The 21271-nt window shown below is 53.7% G+C and overlaps 1 protein-coding gene across 1 annotated transcript in view; it reads left to right on the top strand.

The window, feature by feature from the left end:
* The window catches only part of FSTL4 (follistatin like 4), a 263832-nt gene that overhangs the window by 121385 nt on the left and 121176 nt on the right, over positions 1–21271 (top strand). Inside the window, exon 4 of the mRNA XM_045550782.1 lies at positions 15014–15262. Coding sequence (XP_045406738.1) covers positions 15014–15262 — 249 coding nt within the window. The remainder of the gene's footprint in view (positions 1–15013; positions 15263–21271) is intronic.

The raw sequence follows: 21271 nt of genomic DNA, 5'->3' as shown, positions 1-21271 counted from the left end.
GCAGGTTGTCGCCTGGGGAACAACAGGACTGAGGCTGAGCCTCCAGGCAGAGACTGCTGCCCCCACCTCCAGTGACCCCCTGCTGCCACCTTTCCTCCCCTCCCAGCCACCCGCCGACCCCCCGCCAGGGGGCACAAAGCCAGCATCCATCACCCGACCCACAGTCCGCTCAGCCTCCTCTGCTGCTAATTGGCCGCGGGAGCTGTCATAGGAGTAATCAGCATTGTCAGTCTCGTCCTAACGATCTCCGATCTCCGTCTGGAGACCAACCTCAGGCCCTTCTCCAATTAGGCGTCCTGGAGCCGGCACCCCCTGCCCGAGCCCCTGCAGTGACAGGGCTGGGTCTGCAGGAGACCCAAGTCCTCGGGTCCTGCGGGTTGGCAAAGTCCGGGAGGGCAGGAGGCAGGCACCAGCCCTGCCACGCCTCGATCACCACAGCCACCTCCACTTCACCGTCACCCCTCCCGCTCCGTCACTCCCTGTGGCAGGGGCTTATTTCCTCCTGCAGCAGAATCAGGGAGCACCCCCAGGGTTCCAGGCCAGATGGGGAGCACCGTGTGGGGCCTCCTGGCAGGAAGGTAGGAGGGACCCAAGACAGCAAGGCAGGGAGGACGACGTGCTCCAGCTCATAAAATGCAAGCAGGACTGTGCAAGGTGCCGGCTGAATGCATTTGAGCCTGAAGTTCCTGCTGATGTAAACAGATGCTGGAATGTCACAAGACCAGGTTCAGGGCTGGCGCCTGGTCCAGGTGAGCACTGTGGAGCAGTGGGGGGTGGTGGAGGCCGCCAGGAAACAAGTCCCCACTGATTCGCGCAGTCCGAGAGCACAGCAGGGCCAGCTCCAACCTGCTGTGCCAGAAACACGGGGGCACCTTTTCTCCCTCCTCTTCCCAGACGGCAACTGCTCAAATGAAACTCCAGAGCTGGAGCGTGGCCGTTCGGAGCCCTCACTGGCTGACCTGTTTCTGGCTCGTTTAGCCTCATTCTCTGAGAAGACTAAGAGCCTCGTTCATCAGAACAATCCCCTCAGCCCACAGGGGATCAGTGTTGTTTCTAAGCTATAGCAACTTGTAGCACATAAAGGAAAAATAAAATACACCTGGCAGGAGTTTTAAACTCGTCTGAACGACCCACTTAAACACATCATCTTCACATCAGACACACATTTCCTGATGCAGATGCAGAATTGTTAAATGTCACAAATTTCTATGCTTCATAACTGTCTGAGAGTAATTTTTTCAGGACAGCATTCTTTTCTTCCTCATCCACACTCACTGGCTCGGTGACGTCACCGAGGCCCGTGACCTTGGAACCTCCCAAATCTGCATCTGCAGCCCAGCCCTCCCTGGGAACCCCAGGCTCACGTGGCCAGTCGCCCCGTGTGGTCCCCACCTGGACACTTAGCAGGCGTCTCATTCTGAGTGTACCTGGAGCAAGTGCCTTGATTTCCCCCCAAACCTGGTCCTGACCCCCTCCCCCTGTGATTAATAGAGCGAGGTCCACTGCACTGGCTGAGCTCCCGCACTCCGCCATGGACCCTCTGCCCCCTCACGCCGCCATGTGCCTGCGCGGTCTCAGCGAGCCCCCACCCCTCCCTCAGCGCCCCGGCCCAGCCGCCTCTCTTGCCCAGACACCCCCAGATCTTCTAGGCTGTTCTCCCTGCTTCTCCAGCGCCACCGTTCTGTGCATCCTCCGCCCAGCAGCCAGGACACCTTTGTGAGAATATACGTCATGCATCCCCTTCCTGCTCAGAAGCGTACGCCCCAAGTGTCACCTCACTCAGGATGCAGCCAGAGCTCCCCACATGGCCCTGCAGGCCCTGTCCCCAACTTGCCCTCTGACCCCACCTTCAGCCATGCCCCTCTCTCCTCCCTTCCAGCCACCCTTCTTGCTCTTCCTTGGAAACACCAAATTCACTCCCACCCCGGGGACTTGGCACTCGGTCTGTCCTCTGATCCTCTCTGGTTTGTTCCGTCACTCTGTGCTGAAAGGCCACCTGCTCCAGGAGGCCCTCCCTGACCACCTTCCCTACATAGCACTTCCCCTTCACTGGTCATCCCCTTTCTTTTTCTTCATGGTATTTATCGCTTCCTGGCTTTCTCCTTCCTCTCGAATTTAAGTTCCATAAAAGGCTGGGTGTGGTGGCTCAAGCCTGTAATCCTAGCACCCTGGGAGGCTGAGGCAGGAGGATCACTTGAATTTAGGAGTTTGAGACCAGCCTGAGCAAGAGCGAGACCCCCGTCTCTACTAAAAATAGAGAGAAATTATAGGGACTGCTAAAAATATATATATATAAAAAAATTAGCTGGGCATGGTGGCGCATGCCTGTAGTCCCAGCTACTCGGGAGGCTGAGGCAGGAGGATTGCTTGAGCCCAGGAGTCTGAGGTTGCTGTGAGCTAGGCTGACGCCACGGCACTCACTCTAGCCCGGGCAACAGAGTGAGACTGTCTCAAAAAAAAAAAAAAAAAAAAGGTTGCAACCGGCTGCTGCAGTCACATCCCTCCCTCAGTGTGGGCTTATCTGGTGTTTGCTCGTGACCACACTGAGGTATGAACTCTGGGCGAGAAGTCACTGGAGCCGTCCTGAGCTCCTCGCCCCCATCCCGTCAGGTAGGAGTCAGTGTCGGCTTGTGTGTCCCTGGCGATGTGAGCGCTGGTCACCTGAGCAAGGTGTCATCTGCCCGCTTTCCCCACGGGGAAGCTGCCCCATCTTCCTTTAAAATTAATAAATGTTTTGTGATGAGATACTTTGAGACTTTGTAAATACCCTGTTCTGTCTCTATCTTTCGCCCACTAGTATAAACATTTATTGCTGTTTTTGCCTGAATTAATTAGTACTGTGATGACTGCCAAATGAAAATTTTCTAATTCCGTGATTTCTTCTGCATTTACTAGTTGAAATTTTACCATAAGGAAGTTTTCTTTTGTCTCCATTTATTTGTCCACTTTTTAAAAATAAGTGTGGACTCCTGTATTCCACTGAGTAAACAGGAAGTGAGTATTCATTCCTATCGTTATCATTATTATTTTCATGCTCAGAATGTCCCAGACTTGGCCAGCAGGCCACTTCTTCACAATGGCTTCCGTGTCCCTTCCTGTATCTCGTGGTTCTTTAAGCGCTTCCTTACTTTCCGGCACGACAAGATGTTCCGGGCTATTCTTACTCTTTCTCTGCCCCTTCCCTGGAATGAGCCATTTCTTCAAGGAGGCTTGTTTCCTTTAGTGGTGAGTTGTATTTAGAAACCAAGATGTGAGAGTTAAATGTGCTTCTTGCTGCCGGGGTTTTGCCGCGTGCAGATTCTCTCGGAAAACAGCTATGAGAAACATATGTGCACACATACATATACATACATATCTCGAATTAGGAACTGTGAGTTTACTTCCAAACCTCCAATGCCAACCCAGCCACAGGGTTCATCCCAGCTTTCCTTCCTTTCGTATCTGTAACTGTCCTCTCCGGTGAGGACCCTGGTGAGAGCCTGCGGGACCCCCATCGTCCTCAGTATTTGTACTTACTGTGGGATCCACCCGCGAAACAGCCTCTTCCCACCCGGCTGCTGCCCACCTCAGCCCCTTCCCCGCAGGGGCTCCAGTCCCTCCCTGCCACCACCCACCTCCGCGTCCCCCCAAACCGACCAGGCCACCCTCCCCCCCAGCCTCTTTCCCTACCATGGCTGTGACCCCACCCAGCCACCACTGTGCTCCGCCACCTTCCTCCTTACTGTGACTTTTTGAAAGTAAAACATTGTTAGAATTTTCTCTCCTTGGAATTAAAAGAAAAAGTCATTCTTACGCATAAAATGTGTTTAGAGTTGAGATGGTAAGTATATTATCAAGAATGAAAGACCATTTTTTGTTAATATGACCTGCTTAGATGAATATTTCCATTTTTAATACTGTCCAGTGTTGTGCTGTAAACAAGATCGAGCCAGCACTTACTATAGAATGACTTGTGTCCGGGCTTTAAATGGAAAGACATCAGTGAGGGTGGAGCCCCCACTTTCCACTGCTCCCCACTTTCTGGAGAACATGACCAGTCACAACAGCCTTGTCCTGGTCAGCAGAGACGAGTGATTAGCTGACATTGTCGGCCGAGACCCAGACGATGTCGGTGGGATGGCCCAGAGCAAGGCCTTGCCTACTCAGAAGATATTTCAAACTCAGCTGGGTCTTTGATTTCTTTTATCAGAAGTGGCCCCGAAAGGGTCAGTCACTGACTTTGTGTTTGTCACCAGCCACATCTATATGTTGAGGCAAGTTCAGATGCTGAGGGCTCCTACTCTGGTTTTAGAAGTGGAAAGTAGGCACACAGGGTATTGGTGACAAATGTGTGCATTTCTTTTTTTCCCCTCTGCTGGCCCCATAACTAGACTTGTCTTTATTGTTGAAGTTCATGGTGGGGAAAGGTGAACATGCAGGTGGACCCAGGAAAATTAACACAGGCCATCGGGCCATGACCCCAGCCTTTCCTGGGCTCTTCTGAGGCAGGGACTGTTCCTCATTCCCATCTCCAGAAGGGCTAACTGATGTGTTGAAAATAATAACCCTGTTTTTTTTTTTATCTCAAAGTATTTTTTAATTGTTGAATTCTATTTTTAAAAATCATAAGCTGACTGCTACCTGTGGTAATATGATAGATAAATATTTTTTAAATCCTTTTAAGAATTGATATGCTGGTAAGAAAATAAGGAATATTTAGGGGCTAAAAACGCAAGTGAAATCAGGAGCCCAGAGAGGAAAGATGGCGGTGAGGCTGACTTTACTTTGAGGGCTTTTGCCAAACCGGGTGCAGTTTAGCTTTGGTTTGCACACCTCTGTGATTCAGGGTGCCGGGGACAAAGCCCAGGGTCCTTCCAAGGTGGATCTATTTGGAAAGTTCCCCATTCCTCAACCCCCTATATAAACCTGGGACCCTAAAAAGTTACATCTCCAGTATAAGAGTAAACAAAGAAGTCCACTCAGTCCCAAGGAACTGCAAGAAAATGTACTTGTCTCATATCGTGGGACTGAGTGCAGAGGGAGAAGGTTCCCTGATAATTTAAACCACGTACTGACCTCTACAAGGAACCACACCTCATATGCAAACTGCCTGGGTCGTCTGAAAAAAATCTCCAACATAAAATTTGGCTTAACCCAGAATGACAGAGTTCTTGGGTGCCTGGCACACTCAGAAAGCGCCCATATCCAAACTGTGTCTCAAAAATCTTCACAGATTAATTTCATGGAAAAACGTGAGCTCTTTTTAAAAAATATCAAAACGCCATGAGGACAGATTCCATGTAAGAAACGGAATAATCTGTAAATGGCAAAATGATACAGATGTAAAATTTATATGTTTAATATTTTTTAAAGTTCAAAAGCATGATCTAAAATCAAGAGATTACACGAATGACCAATCATCTTTGTCAATGACTAAATAGAAATTCTAGAAATAAAAATTCAAAATTAAAAACTCAGTGGAAGACTATAACAGTAGATTAGAAATAAGTGAAGAGAGAATTCAAGAGCTGGAAGATGAATTTGAAGAAATTATACAGAAGGCAGCACAGAAAAACCAAAGATGGGAAATAGGAAAGAGATCAGAATGCTAAAATAGAATGAAAGCTTATAGCACATGCCTAATTAGAATACTGAAAAAAGGGAGAGAAATAATGGGGTAGAAATAATATTTAATGGAAAATGGCCAAGAATGTTCAAGAATTGATGAAAGACACAAATCCTGATGAATTACAAGCAGAATAAATACAAAGACATAGAAAAGAAATACAAAGAAATATGTATACTTACATCATAGGGAAACTGCAGAAAACCAAAGAGAAGATCTTAAAATTATCCAAAGATCAAAGGTGGATTTACCTGCCAAGGTGACACCTCAAAAAAGCCAGAAGCCAGGGGACAGCATGTTTATTAAATTGAAAGGAAAAAAAAAATACATGAACGTAGAAATTTTTACACACCATAAAAAACTCTCTAAGTTGAGGAAAAAATGGACAAGCACATTTTAGACAAGCACACCTGAGAGAATTTGAGGTATAAGAAGGAATTATGAGAAATAAAGATAGAATCACTATGTGGTATTGTTATGGAAAGGAATGATCAGAATTCACTTGTTCTAAGGTTCTTCATATGGAAGGTAAAAGCATTGATTAACTGTAGACTTAATGATCCATTTTAAATTTTGAGGTAAACAGTAGAAGAATAAAAGACTATATTTAATTTTGATGTGAGTAGAAAAAAATAAAAGAGGTGAAGTATTTGATTCAAAATAAACAGAAAAGAGAAAGAAGACGACCTAAGACAGCAAGGAAACTGCCTAATACAGACTACTTAGATAAATACCGTGTGTGCACGGTGGGTCCTGTGCGTGCAGAGGAAGGACTCACAGGCCTCTGCAAAGACACGGGTGGAACAAAACCGTGTGCGAGAGAAAGAGAAGTCTCCGGTGAACACACACAGTGAGATTCAGCTATAGAACATTCAAAACCATAAAAACAAACAATATACTGCACAGCAATACAAAGGTGACATAAAACGACAGAGAAAAGCCAAAGAATAATAAACAAAAAGTTCAGGATAATGGTTACTTCCGAGTGGGAACGAGGGCCTAGAATTGAAAAGGGGGAAATGGGGAAATTCAAAACTGACGAAACTGTCCTTTTTCTCTTAGTGGACGGGTGAGTACCTGATTGGTTCTTGGTTGTTGTAATGCTTATCCTTGCCGCAAAGTACACAGGTGTGTTTTTCTGTCTACTCTTTATTTAATAAGAATAATTTAAACATTTACAGTTATTTGAATTTGATTTCTTATGTGGTGTGAAATAGGTTTCCAGTGTTACCTTATTCCAGGTGGAGAGCTGGTTGCCTCAGCATCCTTTACCGCATAGCTATCTTTTTCCCATTAGAATGGTCACTCCTGTCAAATATCTAATTTTCATATACATTGGGATTTGTTTCTGGATTCTCTCTTCAATTTTATGGCCAAATCTACAGTCATCGATTTGTCTACTCCAAGGTCAATATTGTATTGATTTTATCACAGCAGATTTCTGGTTCGATGCTCTGGTATCTGGTCAGGCACAGCCCTTTGCTATTCTTCGCTTATTTTTGTTGGTTATCGAGGGGCAGTTATTCCTTCAAATGAGCTTTTAAAGATCATTTTATCTAATTCCAAAAAGACTGTATTAAATTTGTAAATGTATGGTAATGTCTTCCCACCCAAGAATAAGAAATGTCTTTACATTTGTTCAGATCTTATTTTATGAGCTTCAGTAAGATTTTATAGTGGTTTCCGCATAGGTCTTGTAGCTTTCTTGTCAAACTTATTCATAAACATTTTATGGTTTTTACCATTATTATGAGTAGACTATTTTTCCCTTTTGCATTTATTATTCATTGGTAACGTCAAGAAGAATGATTAATTTTGGCATATTTAACATCTGTCCAACTAGTTCATCGTCCTTCTCTTATAATTTTAATACTTTGTCACTAGAGGCCCTTGGTTTTCTAAGTATACAGATACACAATCAGCAAAAAGAGATAGTTTTTAGTTGTCTTTGTTTTATGAATGTTAGTGATTATTTCATTTTCTTGTCTTATTATCCTTCCTTTTTGAATAAAAACAGTGATAACAGGTATCCCTGTCTGGCTCCCTGTTTTGATGGGAAACAGTGACAGGCGATTTACGATGACGGTAGTTAAGGAGTTTTCCTCTATTTCTTATTCCCTTAAGCTTTTATTTGCAATGACTACTGTATTTTAAGACTTCTTTTGTTTCTGTTTCCCTCTGGATTTTGAGATATATCTTCTCTGATCTTGGAAGCCACTATTGAGTCTCAGTAAGGACCATTCTCTCCTTAAATTCCTCTGATTTTCTTTTTGGTTCAAAAATCATTATTCTCTTGAAAATCATCTTTGTGCTACTTTTGGTTCTCGGGGAGTTTTGATATTTTGTTGTCACTATTTAAGTTGCCACCCCTTCTCCTCTGGCAGTTCTGATTCTGGCCATTCTTCCCCTCTGTGGCGGTTGGACCTCCTGACACATCTGGTCATTTTTCGTTCCCTGCTCGTTGGGGCTTAAGCCAGATGCTGAAGTACCCTCAGGCGGTATCAGTGCCACACGCAGTGTCTGTAGGACGACCACTGACCCGCGGGCCTGTTGCAGAAGCGGCAGGCTGTCAGGCCGCCATGGCGACCATGAGGAAGCTTTCTGTCCCCGGCTCTCCCTGTGCTCTCCTGGTCTCGGGGCGAGAGCAGACCCGGCCCCCCACTCGGCCGGAACAGCCGGTGGGACTGTCAGGCCCCCCTGCCGGAGCCTCAGCAGCCACTCGGCTCCACTGAGCCGGAAAGTTGAAGCTGAGAACAGAAGAAAGAAAAGTACCTGCTTGGTATTGTTACCAAGCTTTGTCTTGATGTGACCCAGGACATACTGTTACGGCTGATCATCCTGCTGAGAGAAACGGGCGCATCTTTGAGAGGAGACATGGACACGCTACTGATTAGAAAATGGCCATTTTTTGTGCTAATATTAGACATTTTAATTCGGCTCCCATTTTTTCCTTTAAAAGTACAATCACAGAGAACAGCACACTGTCATTGAAGACACATCGGTGACAGCTGGTCCGATCAAGGCCAGGTGTGGACCAGGGGCAGCACCACATGGCAGAAAAGGCCCCGGGAGAGTCAACGTCCCCTCTGCGCTGGCCAGTCTCAGAGAGTGAGGCGGTGGGGACGTCACAGAGGCTCGTGCCGAAGGACTGCGCGGTGATCCTCGGAGTAACCGCAGGCGGCCTGGCCGTCGTGAGCTGGCGGAGAAGCAGCAAAGACCCCGCGTGACGGGGCCTCCGCGGGGCGGTGCCCACCGGCAGCAGCAGCTGGTCCCTCGGCTGTGAGATCGAGGGACCCCGAGGAGCTGGAGAAAGTGACAGGAGCTCAGTCCCTGAAGGACAAGGAGGGGTCTGGTGACGGAGAAAAAGACAGACGCCAGCGGAAGAGGCTTTGGGCAAAGAAGAGGAGCTGGGGACAGGACTGTATCGGGGAAGTGCTCTGAACAAAGCCACTCTGTAAAAGAAACTCTCCCAAGGGCGAAATCCTGTCGCACTTCACATTGTCACGCAGCTCTTCCCGCGAAATTTCCAGAATAGTCCCCTCGAAAGCCAGTTGAGGCAACTTGATGGGGAAATAAAGGAACAACGAAAAGGCTTTTGTGGTTTTATTACAGCTGACAGACGTCCGCGGGAACGCACGGCTGTGCCGTACGTACATCCTGATTCACGGACAGGAGGTGACAGCCGTCTCTGCATGGCCCTCTCGTGTCACGGACGAGGACAGTTCTCTGACTCTGTGAAGCTGAGCTCAGTGGTTTGGGGCCTCGTGTTCCTCCCTTTCTGGGGTCTTTTTGTGAGGAGTGGGGGCTTCAGAGCAAGGAGAGGCCCCAGGTAGAGGACAAGGATCAGAGTCCTTGGCAACCTCCTCAGGTGACATCGGTCGCTGGAGCCACTTTGGTAGCAGTGAGAAAAGTCCCAACACTTGGGAGTAAGGCCAAGGGAGGGTGGCGGCAGTTCCTCCCAGTGTCACAGCAGGGCCCTGTTGAGCAGGCCAAGCGTCATCCGCTGGTCCTGGCTGCAGGGCTGCATCCTTTTCCCAACTCACGATTTGTCATCAGTTAAAGGCCCAAACTGTGCAGTTAGTGTTGACTTGTGTATTTGTTCCCAGCAGAGTTGCAGATTACTTTTTCCAGTGGAAGAGACAATCCCAAAGGTGGTAGTTTTCTTACCCTGTAGGTCATTAACCAGCTGCAGGCCTAGCCCGGGCCCCTCCCCCCAACCTTCTTTCTCTAACGCCCCCCCCAACTCCTCAGCCGCTCCTTCGAGCCAGGTCTGCCCTGCTGTGGGTTCCCTCACTGAGGAGCTGGACAGAGCTTTAACACATGCTTGCTTTTTGTCACTCATGGGAGTTATGTTTTTACGTTTTTGAAAAGTATACTTCGGCACTTGTGTTTGTTGTTTGTTCTTCATCTGTGACCGGAAATAACCACCTCCTAAACGTCGGACAATATGTAGAAACGTATTTGTGCTTTGGTTTGACACAGATGGGCTAGATGCAAACTCCTTAGACAGCACTGAGATTTGTGCTGACAGATTAAAGGCCTTCCTTCTCTCTCACGTTTCCGGCATTGCCAGCTTTGACTCAGTGGCTTATTGTGAAGCAGTTTGTCAGACTGCGGTTTAGGATCTGCAGGCAGAGCACACATGACAGGTCACGTTACCTCCTGGCGAAGGAAAACTGCGTGTTTCTGTTAAGCTTTGGGACCTGAAGAATCTGGTCAAGTCTTCCAGAGCGGGTCAGACATCTGCTTTCATCCAGCACGCAAGCGCCCTGGCCTTGTGGTTAAATTTGAAATCACCTGTGGTCACAGCTGCCAGCAGTCACCTGTCCGGTTTCAGGCAATATGGCGGGGGCGGGGGCAGGGAGGTGCTGAAGCCGGGAGACGTCACCGTGGGGGCCAGTGTGCCGGCACCGTGCGGGGGGCTTTGCCTGTGATGTTCACAGATGCACGCAGGGCTTCCTTCTGCAGCACTGGGAGCCCCCAAGCCCGGTGTCCGTGTGGCGTGGGGGCAGCAGGGGTCCCGCAGGCCAGGGCTGATGTTTGCATGCGTCTTGATACTGGAGAACTCGGACTGTGGACATTTGGACCCTCCTGGTGGGAGTTCCTGGAGGCAGGGACCATATCCCCAGTTGAGCAGATCATCCCAAATCTGAGGGATTTAGAGCGAGACTGATTCAAATCCAGGCTCTACCACCCACTCGCTCTCTGGCCGTAGGCAAGTCACCTCTTGACTCGTGCTTCCCAATCTGCACAATGGGCACACGCGTTCACGCCACAGACACATGCTGGGTAAGGCCTGCGTGTCCACTTCACAGGGTTGCGATGAGAACTAAATGGGAGTCGGATGAGACCATGGATTCCAGGTGTTCAGCCTCGTGCCTGGCACTTGGCGTGGCTCGGTGAGTGGTGGCAGGACCACCCTGAGACGCGGTCACTGTGAACAGGTGGTGGAGGCGGCTGCCGCTCCCTGTCACCCTGTCAGGGTCCGGCTCCTCCTGCCCTGCCCCGGGGTCAGGTGGGTCACCTGCCGCGGTCCCACTGCCACCCACCTGTACCGCAGTCCCGAGTCGATGATGTTCTCACCGCGAGTTCTCATTCAAATCACAACTGGGGCAAATGGACGTGTGTCTCCTGCCGCCATAACTGTAATGGAATAATTCCCATTTCTGACCGTGTTCAGTAAATTTAATTAGTGTTGAAAAGCAGCTTATTTGGCAAGATGATCAGGTTTTAACCTGGGTAAACGACTTTCTCTGTGACCATAAATTAAGCACATTACATCTTTCCATGCTCCGCGGCTGTCCCCATCAACAGCGCCGGCAGCTGCCGGTGGTCTCACTCGGCTACCTTCCCGTTACGGCTTTATCACCGTCCTGGTGGGAGTGGGGAACTCATTCTGTGCTAATGACAAGCAGGGAGGGGTGACAAGGGGTGTGCTGAATGAGGAGCCCACCCTTGGTCAGCGTGTCTGAGGCCGTGGGTCAGACTCCGGGCAGGGCCCGGGGTGTTCTCAGCTCTCCCTGGGGCCAGCTGTCAACGCCTCCGTGAGGGGCACATGCAGGGTGTAAAGCCACTTTCGTCTTAATTGCAGGTAATTAGGAATCAAATATTTGCTGACAGCCAATTCCATGTCGGAGAGACCCTGAGCGTTCCTGACAGCTTCCCCGGCCACAGGTTGGCACCACTGTTTTCTTAACACTGACGGCTCGGCGCAGCCCACGGGGAGGCCGTGGGGTCGCAGCTGCAAGCTGATCCGTGTGGGCGTCTGACACCCCCGCGAGGGGCTGGTCCTCAGGGGTGTCCACTACAATCTGGGCACACGGAGTTCAAAGCAGAGGGCCGGGCAGAGCAGCTTCTGCCCCGTCCACTGTGGGCTGGCTGTGGTTTGACGGCCCGAGCTGGATCCGGTGGTCTCTACAGCCCCTTCCTGCTCTGCCTCTCCAGGGTTCTCGTTCCCGTGACCCCAGAAGGCCCCTCCTGGACATGTGTCTCCCTTCACACCTCCATCCCTCCATTCCCTCCCCCCCTGTGGAGGAGGCCACGGGAAACACCCTCTGAGGGTCCCTGCGCGTGGGGCCCACCCCTCCCCTACCCAGCCCCTCCCCTGGCTTCTGAGCTGTGCTCAAGCATCCTGCCAACTCTAAACCCTTGTGTTTGCTGAAACTCGAGGGTACTGGGGACACATGAGGACCAAGGCCCAGCACCTGGGGGGCCTCCTGAGGCCAGAGAGTGGGCAGAGCACGGGGCAGCACTGCAGTAGGGGACTCAGAGAGGGGACACTTGGACACGAGCTGGCAGTGAGCACCTGGCGGAAGAAACGGCCCCCAGCGGTGACTTGGAGCCGCTTTAGCCAGAGGGAGAGAGAAACGGGGGTGCGGGGACAGCCGGAGAAAAAGCTGGAAGCTCTGAGAGGCCGGAACTGAGATTCAGCCTCTGCTTCCTCAGCAGGGCTGGTCGGTGGGTTCCCGTCCTGCCTGCAGGGGAGTTTATTAAAACAGGGATCCAACGGCGACTCTCTGTGTCCCGGCCCTACCTTGGGAAAGAAACAAAGGCCGATATTTTTAGAGCTGGGTTAGTTTCTTCTAGTAGCCGCCGGCACTTTCCAGGATAACCCATTTTCTAACCACCCGGGAGAATCACGCTAATCAAACACGCTCTGTGGCAAAGCGGCCACAGGCGCCGTGAGCAGGGGGGGCCGCCCGCCCCGAGCCCCCCGCCGGGGGCCTGCACCCCCCTTCCGGCCCCCACCGCGTGGGCCTTGGCGGGAAGGCGGCAGAGGGGCCTTCGCAGCGACACAGGGACAATTAGCAAAGTGGATGAAAGAGATTCACGCTCGCTTAGGATCTGCGCTTGTGCACGGCTCAGAGATATTTTGACCTTCTAGTTTATTAGGATTCAAGAAAAAGTCAATACTTGTTAGCTTGCCAAGGCTGGAGGAATTTAAATGAATCATTGAATCAAGCAGTTAATCTGCCAATAACTGATTTTTTTCCTTTCAGATCTATAATGATGAAAAGCAGACTTAACCAAAAACAAGAAAACGAGGATTTTTTTTTTTTTTCTTAGTCATTTTAATCCCATGGGGCAGGAGCGGGGGCTGAGAGTTCAGTCTCGACTCCCAGGGCCCTTTTGTCTTGCGGAATATTCTGACAAAGGTTTGATTAGAACTTAAAGCAAAGTCTTCTGTGGCCGTAAAGTCTGCACTCACGTGTTGATCATTTGTGTTTTGACGTCCCCCTGCAATTCCCAGCTCCCCCTCTGTTGCCGTCGGTGACGCTGCCGAGCATCTCGCGCTCTGGGCTGCGGCGTGGAGTGCGGAGCCTACGTAGCTGGGCCTTTCGCTCGGGGTGCCTGTCAGAGGTCCCAGCTGCCCTGCCCGCTCGCCTGCGCCCTCTGGGCACCGCTGCCTGGGACCCCCGTGGGCGTGTGGTGGGTGCAGGGGGCACCCAAGCAACGTGACCTCCACCCCTTCCTGCCCACGGCCACACTCTGTGCTAGAAAGGACCGGAGTGAGGAAAGGCCGCTGGTAGCTCTGCGGTGACGTGTGCCGTGGAGAACCGTGTTCTCTCCGGAGGACAAGGCCAGCCTCTGGCCTCCTAGGCTGTCCCCACCCCCACCCCAAACACCTAGCACTCTGCTTTCTTCTGAGGCCACACTTCCTCCCCGTACTCTGCCGTGGCTCCCCAGTGCCTGCACGATCGTGTCCAGATTCCTCGGCCTGGCTCTCTCAGTCTCCCCGGACCACGCCCTGCCTCCCCTAGCCCACCCCCGTGCACCTGCAGGGCAGCTGGGGGAGCCGGGGCCCAGGCCCCTGTGTCTCTGGGAAAGCCCTCGTCCCCCCTCTTCCTCTCCACCTCCGTGACCCCTGCCCCCACTCACTGCCCTAAAAGCAGCTCCTTGGCTCCTGTAGCTCTTGGCCTGACCGTGCCTCATGGCCCTGGCCACATTTGGTCTCAGATCAGAGATATACCTGCATGGGTGTCACCACCTTACAGAATGACAAGGTCAGAGAGCGGGCTTGTTCATCTCCGGGACCCTGAGGCACCCGGCACACAGCCTGGCCCAGCGTCATCTCGGGATAAAGGAAAAGAAGGAGGGAAGGAAACGGGGAGGGAACCACTTTTGTAAAAAGGCCTCCCAGCCCAGGAGGTTGTCTCGGGCCTGGGGACGGTGGTGGCCGGCTTTGTCCTCTGCTGGGAGGCACGTCTTTGTGGGCACACGGTGGCCGGGTGTCTTCGTTTTTCCGTTGGCAGCAGGAACAGTGAGCCTCAGAAGGAGCCTAACAGGAGTTTACCAGAAGCCCCGCTGTGGGTCCCAGATGGGTGGGGGTCGTGGCTGAGGTGCACAGAGCGAGTCAGCCGTAAAGCCTGAGCTCGGCACGGCAGGACGCCCTTGGACACCCTTCTCAGTAGCAGTGGTAGGAGAGACAGGGACTCTGGAGAGACAGGGACTCTGTCGGGGACCCCAGGCCCCACAAGCCCCACCTCGGGTAGCCTCAGCTTCCCAGGCAAATGGGGCCTCTGCTCGCAAGCCCCTCAGGAAGCCTGAAACCCCTGTCCCCCGAGCCCCGCAGGAAGCCTGGAACCCCTGTCCCCGAGCCCCACGGGAAGCCTGGAACCCCTGTCCCCTGAGCCCCACGGGAAGCCTGGAACCCCTGTCCCCCAAGCCCTGCGGGAAGCCTGGAACCCCTGTCCCCCGAGCCCCACGGGAAGACTGGAACCCCTGTCCCCCGAGCCCTGCGGGAAGCCTGGAACCCCTGTCCCCCGAGCCCCGCAGGAAGACTGGAACCCCTGTCCCCCGAGCCCTGCGGGAAGCCTGGAACCCCTGTCCCCCGAGCCCCGCGGGAAGCCTGGAACCCCTGTCCCCTGAGCGCTGGCAGCTGACCCTCCGTGTCTGTGTTCCTGGCAGGGCTTTCCGGCCACAGCGGGCTGCCGGCCTCCTGCGGGGAGAAGTTCTGCGGCCGCGGCAGCCGGTGCGTGCTCGTCGGGGAGACGGGGCAGCGTGAGTGCCGGTGCCTGGCGGCGTGCGGGCCCAGCTATGTGCCCGTGTGCGGCTCCGACGGCAGGTTTTATGAGAACCACTGCGAGCTCCACCGCGCCGCCTGCCTGCAGGGGAAGAAAATCGCCATCGTGCACAGCAAGGAGTGTTTCCTCAAAGGTAGGAAGGGGGCTCTTGCCCTGTGCTTTTAACCTTCCAATGCTCGTTGGACAGTGAGCTGGTGCCGAGTCTGCAGCTTGCACGTGGTAAAGAAAATAAAGAAAGAGGAGGACTAGTGTGTGACAGACGCACACAGTGGCGCTTCAGGGATGCACGTTCTGTCTGAATCCAGGGAGGTCAAACCCAGCCCTGGCTGGTGCTGCTCATGTGTCCTTTAGGGACCGGACAGCAAGGCGTTCGCCTGGTCTCCACACAGGGCGGACCCTTGCAAGGTGGTGACAGGGACCATGTTCACCCTCTGGACGGAGTCCCACGGGTCGGGAGGCCACGCTGGGCACAGACAGACCACAGCACAGTGGCTCCCAGTGTGGCAGCGACACCACCGCTGGCCTGGAGCAGCTGCTGATGGAAACGCTTTCTGTCCCTCGCCGGTCCTCACCCCCGGGCGAGGCAAGGAAGCCCTTGAGTGGACGTCACAACACGTCATGGAGTTGGCACCAGAGGGGTCAGGCCTTGTGCTGGGGTCGAGTCGGAAGACAAGGGCGGCATCGGTGCCCACGTGGGGGTAAGGCCGAGGGCGGGGCTGGGGCTGCTTTACACCCGGATGTGTTCCCTGCCCCGACCGCAGCGGCCCACCAACAAGGGCGGCGCAAGGCGGCTCACAGATGCTTAAGGATGCAGGCATTAGGTGCACATTCGTGTGTAGATGTGACCCCATAAATAGTATGTTCCACAGCCTGCAGACGTATTCGTTATCCAGAAAAGAATGGGCACCCATGAATGAAGCAGGAAACTCACACGGCAGAAGCAGCCTGTGGGCGGAAGGGAACGGCCCCATAGACTGAGCAGGGGGCGCTGGAGGCGGGAGAGCCCACCTGGGGCTGCGGGAGGTCGGGACCCGCTTTGAGGTGGGGCAGGGAGGAGGGGAGCAGGCTCGGGATAGAGACCGGGCAAGTGCCCGCCCCGCCGGCAGATGGGGGCACCGGAGCGGTCGGAGCTGTGAGGGGCTGGACGGGGTAGGGAAGGACGAAGCTCCCGCCTCCGTCTCACATTCCCAGCATGCGTGACACGTGACACACGTGTGCACATGGGTATTCACAGCCCAAGCAGCCCCCCACCTCGCGTGCCAGCCGTGGCAGCACAGGGCCTGGACGGGGCGCAGTCCTGGAAAGGCTCGTCTGTCCCGTGGTGCGACCGTCTTGGGCACTCCCACAGCCGTGAGCGCCGAGGTGCTTCAGAGATCATGAGACACGCGATGGAAACACGGCCAAAACGGGCCGAGGCAAAACACCCCCGCTGGGAAGCGCTGCCCGGCGCCCACCCCCGAGTCCTCAGCGACCACTCGCCCGGTCGCTCCAGCTTTATTGGCCGTGTTGGATTTTGTGGGCTGACGTTCCATCCTCCGGTTTCCAACATCCCCCAAATTGCGTCTTTCTAAACGTTTGTGTTTCTGCATCAGAGTGTGCACGGCCTCCCTCACCATCGGTTATCCAAGCAGCGTTTCTTATTTCACGCAAGGGGACCCAGCCGCCACAACGCCTGCCGAGGGGAGCGGGCTGGGACGAGCTGGCGTGGGGCCGTGGGGGCCGGGCAGGCCGTCTCGAGCCCACCAGGGCTCGGTCCTGCTTCACGCTGATTGAATTTATCCACCACATCCTTCGGAATCATTGGCTTCGTCACAGGTTGTGAGTTCCCACCTGCTCCGTGTAGCAGAGCTGCTCTCCTGAAGACCCCCTTCCCTGTAAGCTCCCGAGAGACCGAGGGGCGCGTCCCAGCCTGGTACCCCTGCCGCGTGGCCATGGGTGCATCTCTCTGCTGCTCTGGGCCTTCTCGGCTGTGAGGCGGGACTGGTGCTGTCACCACCGTGGGCAGCGGCGAGGGGCCGTCGTGCACACAGCTGCTGGCAGGGCAGCTGGCGTGTGCCGAGTATTCGGTGTCAGTGGCACCTGCCATCGGTGTTTGTTCCAGGCAGTGTGGCCACAGGCCTAGAGCGGAGAGACGCACAACTATGAGAGGCACAGAGGCAGGAACGAGGGCTCCACCCGGAGGTTTAGGGGGACAATTCAGGTCCCAGGTGGCTTCGCGGTAGATGGACGGTGAGCGAGGAGGACGCTGAGTGTCAGACCCTGGCGCTGTCCCGGAGGGGCCCACCTGGCGCTCGGCTTCTCTTTCTGCAGAGGGCCCCGTGGGTCCGGACTCCACGGAGAAGCTTCCGGAGCCTCAGCCCAGGGTCAGCTCCAGCGTGGCCGGCAGGAGAACCGGGCTGCCCTCCGCCCCCGGCACGGCCATGGGGTGCCCGGCACATGGGAGCAGGGCCCTGGCGGGGGGAGCGCAGGCCAGACCCCAGGAAGGTGCTTTACTGTCCCTGGAACCACGGCTCCCGCAGGGCACAGAGGAAGCAGGTGACAGGGGCTCTGCTGAGAGCCGGGCAGGGAGGGTCCGGGGAGCTCGGAGGACGCCAGGAACGGCTTCCCACAGTCCGCATCCCGGAAGGGGGGCAGAATGTGTAACGCCGGCTTGAGTTCCAGTGATGACAATTTGTCACATGTCCCAAATTTCCAGGGAGTTATTAATACAGAAAACAAAACCACGTTTTTTTCCCCATGCAAACAAAAATTCTAAAATTATCTTCTATTCTCTATTTCTACCAAATGGTACAAAGAGAAGTTATGACTTCATTCTCTGGGACTTTGCACCCAGGAGTGACTAGGAGGCAATTCTTGTGGGGCTGCAGCGTGTAGAGCAGGGGACGGAGCTGGTAAGTCGTGCGGGTCAGGCCACTGCGGTTTGGGGGTCACCTTCTGTGGCCAGAGCCCCGAGCCACGTCGGGGAGGGCTGCTCCTGCGGACGGGCTGGGGACACACAGCCCTCACCACACTGCAAGGTAGAAGAGGCGGCATCCTAGGCCCCATTACAAGAAAACTTCTGGTATCGCATTCCAGTTGCTATGGTAATGGGATTCCTTGCGAAAGCAGGATGAAATATATCATTTAGGGATCATTAGCATGTGTGAACATCAAACTGAACTCAAAAGCATCGCTTCGGCTGGAGTTTGCAGCTTTGATCCCAGATCTTGTGTCACGAGTAGGGTCCCTCTCAACCAAAGTCAGGGACAAAAGCGATGTGGGAAAGACATTGTATCTCTTTCTTCTTGTGGCGAAATCGGGTCACGTTTTTTCTCAGCACCAAACACTACCAACGGATTACCGAGGGACTGGGTGGCATTCACGGTTTACCTTCTTGCAGAGTTTGTGTTTGCAGAGTTATGATGTGACGTCACCTTCCGACTTGTGTGTCAGTGGACACTTTTACATTGTTTTCCTGACTTGTTTTGAATTCTCGCTTTATCTCCTCTGCGGCTGAGAGCTTGCCTTCCAGCAATGACTCACCGTGCCAGACGCTATTAAACCACCTGACACAATGTCATAGTCGGGCAGTTTTCCAAACAAACCATGAAATTCTGGAAGAAAAGAGGCTGTTGGAGGTTCAGTCTGAAGTGGACCCTTCAGCTTCCTCAGCCCGAGTGGCGTCTGCAGGTGCATGGGGCACTTCCGCAGGGAGTCCCCCAGCTGATGAAATCAGGGGAAATAATTTGCGTGGGGGCAGAGGGGAATTAAACATGCTACAGGCTCACTAATAAACGCTTTTTTCTTAAGTGTTACTAAGCAGGCATAAAAACTCAACATTTTGTTGCAAGTTAGCAGAGCTGCTAGAGCCAGCTGCCTGCTGCTTTTTCCTCTCTTCTTCTTGTTATTTTGTTGCTGTTGTTACTTTGAGTCTTGTTGCCTTAGGAACTTAAATTAGGCCCCACAGCTCCCAGGGGTGTTTCTGTCTGTCCTCGAGTCTGTCCTGCCTTGCTGGGGAAGCTCCGGCACCCCCAGCTGTGTCAGCTTCGCCGGACGTGCGCAGGCCTGTGCGGGGCTGGGACGTTGTCGGGCATTGATGGGGGGTTTGGTTCAACTCTGCTGCAGCCAGGAGCTGCCTGAGGGAAGACCAGAGAGGTGCAGGCAGATGGGCAGTGTGGCACGTGCTCAGGGGCACTGCTTTGGGATCGGTTGTGGATCCATGCTGTGCCTCCTTAGACAAGGCACACACAGTCTCTGTGCTTCACTCACCTCGTCTGTAAAATGGCGATAATAGTGGCACCCACCTCACAGAGCGCCATGAGGGAGACCCGAGCAGTGCCTGGCGTGTGGTGAGAAAGCTCTTCTCCAAGCAGGGAGTGTCACAGCTGCAGGGTGATGGTGGTGCCATTGCAGACATCGTGGCACCTTCAAGGGGCAGATGCAAGAGGCTGTAAGACCCTTCCTTGCTCACTTACGTGACAGTGCTGTGTGACATGGGCTAGCAGTCGGGGTGTGGCTGCCTCCATGAACCAGGGGAGAGAAGAGCGCTGGTCCTCCAGACCTACTTAGCGCATGGCTAGCATTCGGCCTCCGGGTGATCGGATTCAGTGATCACCTTCTCCAGCTCTTACTCTTGGAAAGGAGATGTGAGGGGTCACCCAAGTCCACCCAGCGTGTTGATGGGGAACAAGAGGAGAACAAGTGACGCTGACCCCAGAGTTGCTGGCGCGCACGTATGGCCCCCGGACATGGCAGTGCAGCCAGAGGGGGGACGCGTCTGCCGTAGGGTGAGCAGGGGGTGTTCAGAGCAGGTGCTGCAAGAGACGTTGGAGGTGGATCTTGAAGGGCAGGGAGAGTTTGCCAGCTTGAGAGGGTCGGGGAGGATGTCTCTGGGTACAGGTGCGAAGTAGCTCTGGTCTCAGGGAAGGGCAAACGGTCAGGTCCTGGGTGGGGAGGGGTGCAGCTGCGGGTACGAGGAGACGGGTGGGTCAGAGCAAGCTGGGAAAGGCCTGTGTGCCGAGCGAGGTGGTTTGAATTCAAGCTGGCTGAGTATCAGATAAGTTAGTCCAATGTCCTCATTTCCCAGATGGGGATCCTGAGGCCCAGAGTCACACACGAGAGCCAAGCCCAGGGCCAAGGCTCTGCCCCTGCAGCCGGCCCTTCAAAAGCACCCACAGCTTTGGGGCTATTTTAATTAGGTCCCAGCAAGGCATGTTCCCAGCAGATGCAATTGCTCCACTCTTCTCTCCCAGGCGACGTCCCGGTGTGGAAGGAGGACTCGGGGCCGTGGGCAGTGGGAAAGCCCTCCCTTTTCTGCAGGTTGTCAAGAAGCCCAGCTGCAGCTTCTCCAGGGAAGGCTGGCTCAGCCACCCCAAACTCACAGGGCCTCCAGGCATCAGAAAACCAGACCGCTCTCTCCCCTCTAAGGAAAGAGTAGGAAACCCAGGACGCTCAGAGGCTGCCGGAGGAGCCTGGAGCCCAAAGCAGGCAGAGCCCCTGGGGACAAGCCTCCGGCAGCCTGGTCTGGCTCTAGAGCCGGCCTCCGCTTCCTCCCCAGACTCCCTTCCTGTCCCTCCACTTGCCCTTCCGCTCCGGCGCCTACCACCTTTCCGTCCAGGGCCCCTGCGAAGGAATCGCTCTGTACCCAGCTCCCTTCCTGGCCTTCACCCTAAGGAGGGTTTGACCATCTTCTTCCAAGCCACCCGGCTTCACAGACATTCACTGAATGCCACCGGATGCCAAGGCTGTGCCAGGACCTGAGGACACAGTACCATCAGGACATCAGGCCTTACCCACGTCATTGGCGGCCGAAAGAAATGTCAGGTTCCAGTCCTGCTCCATCCACTCCCAGCCATCCTCTGGGGCTGCTTTAGCCAGAGACGCCCCCAAGACCCCCAGGACACACGGGAACCTCTCTGGACTGTCCCTCACCCCCTCATCACTCGGTGGCTTCTGGCAGCATCAGTGCAAACAACTAGGGCTTGATAGAAGTGAACATCCACTCCCGGCCTCCCAGCCCAGCACCCCCTGGAGCTCAGTCCTCCCATGTGTAATATCTGCTTCCAGGATCAAGAAAAGTGACTTGAAACAAACGTGTGTGTTGTTTGGATATTTCCTCTAGGTTTTATGCAAAAAGTGTCTTGGTGTGAGCACCCTGCAAAAA

The sequence above is a fragment of the Lemur catta genome, chromosome 5, assembly GCF_020740605.2.
Source record: "Lemur catta isolate mLemCat1 chromosome 5, mLemCat1.pri, whole genome shotgun sequence".
Lineage (NCBI taxonomy): Eukaryota > Metazoa > Chordata > Mammalia > Primates > Lemuridae > Lemur > Lemur catta.
Note: the sequence above shows the minus strand (reverse complement) of the source record. Positions and strands in the feature narration are given on the sequence as shown.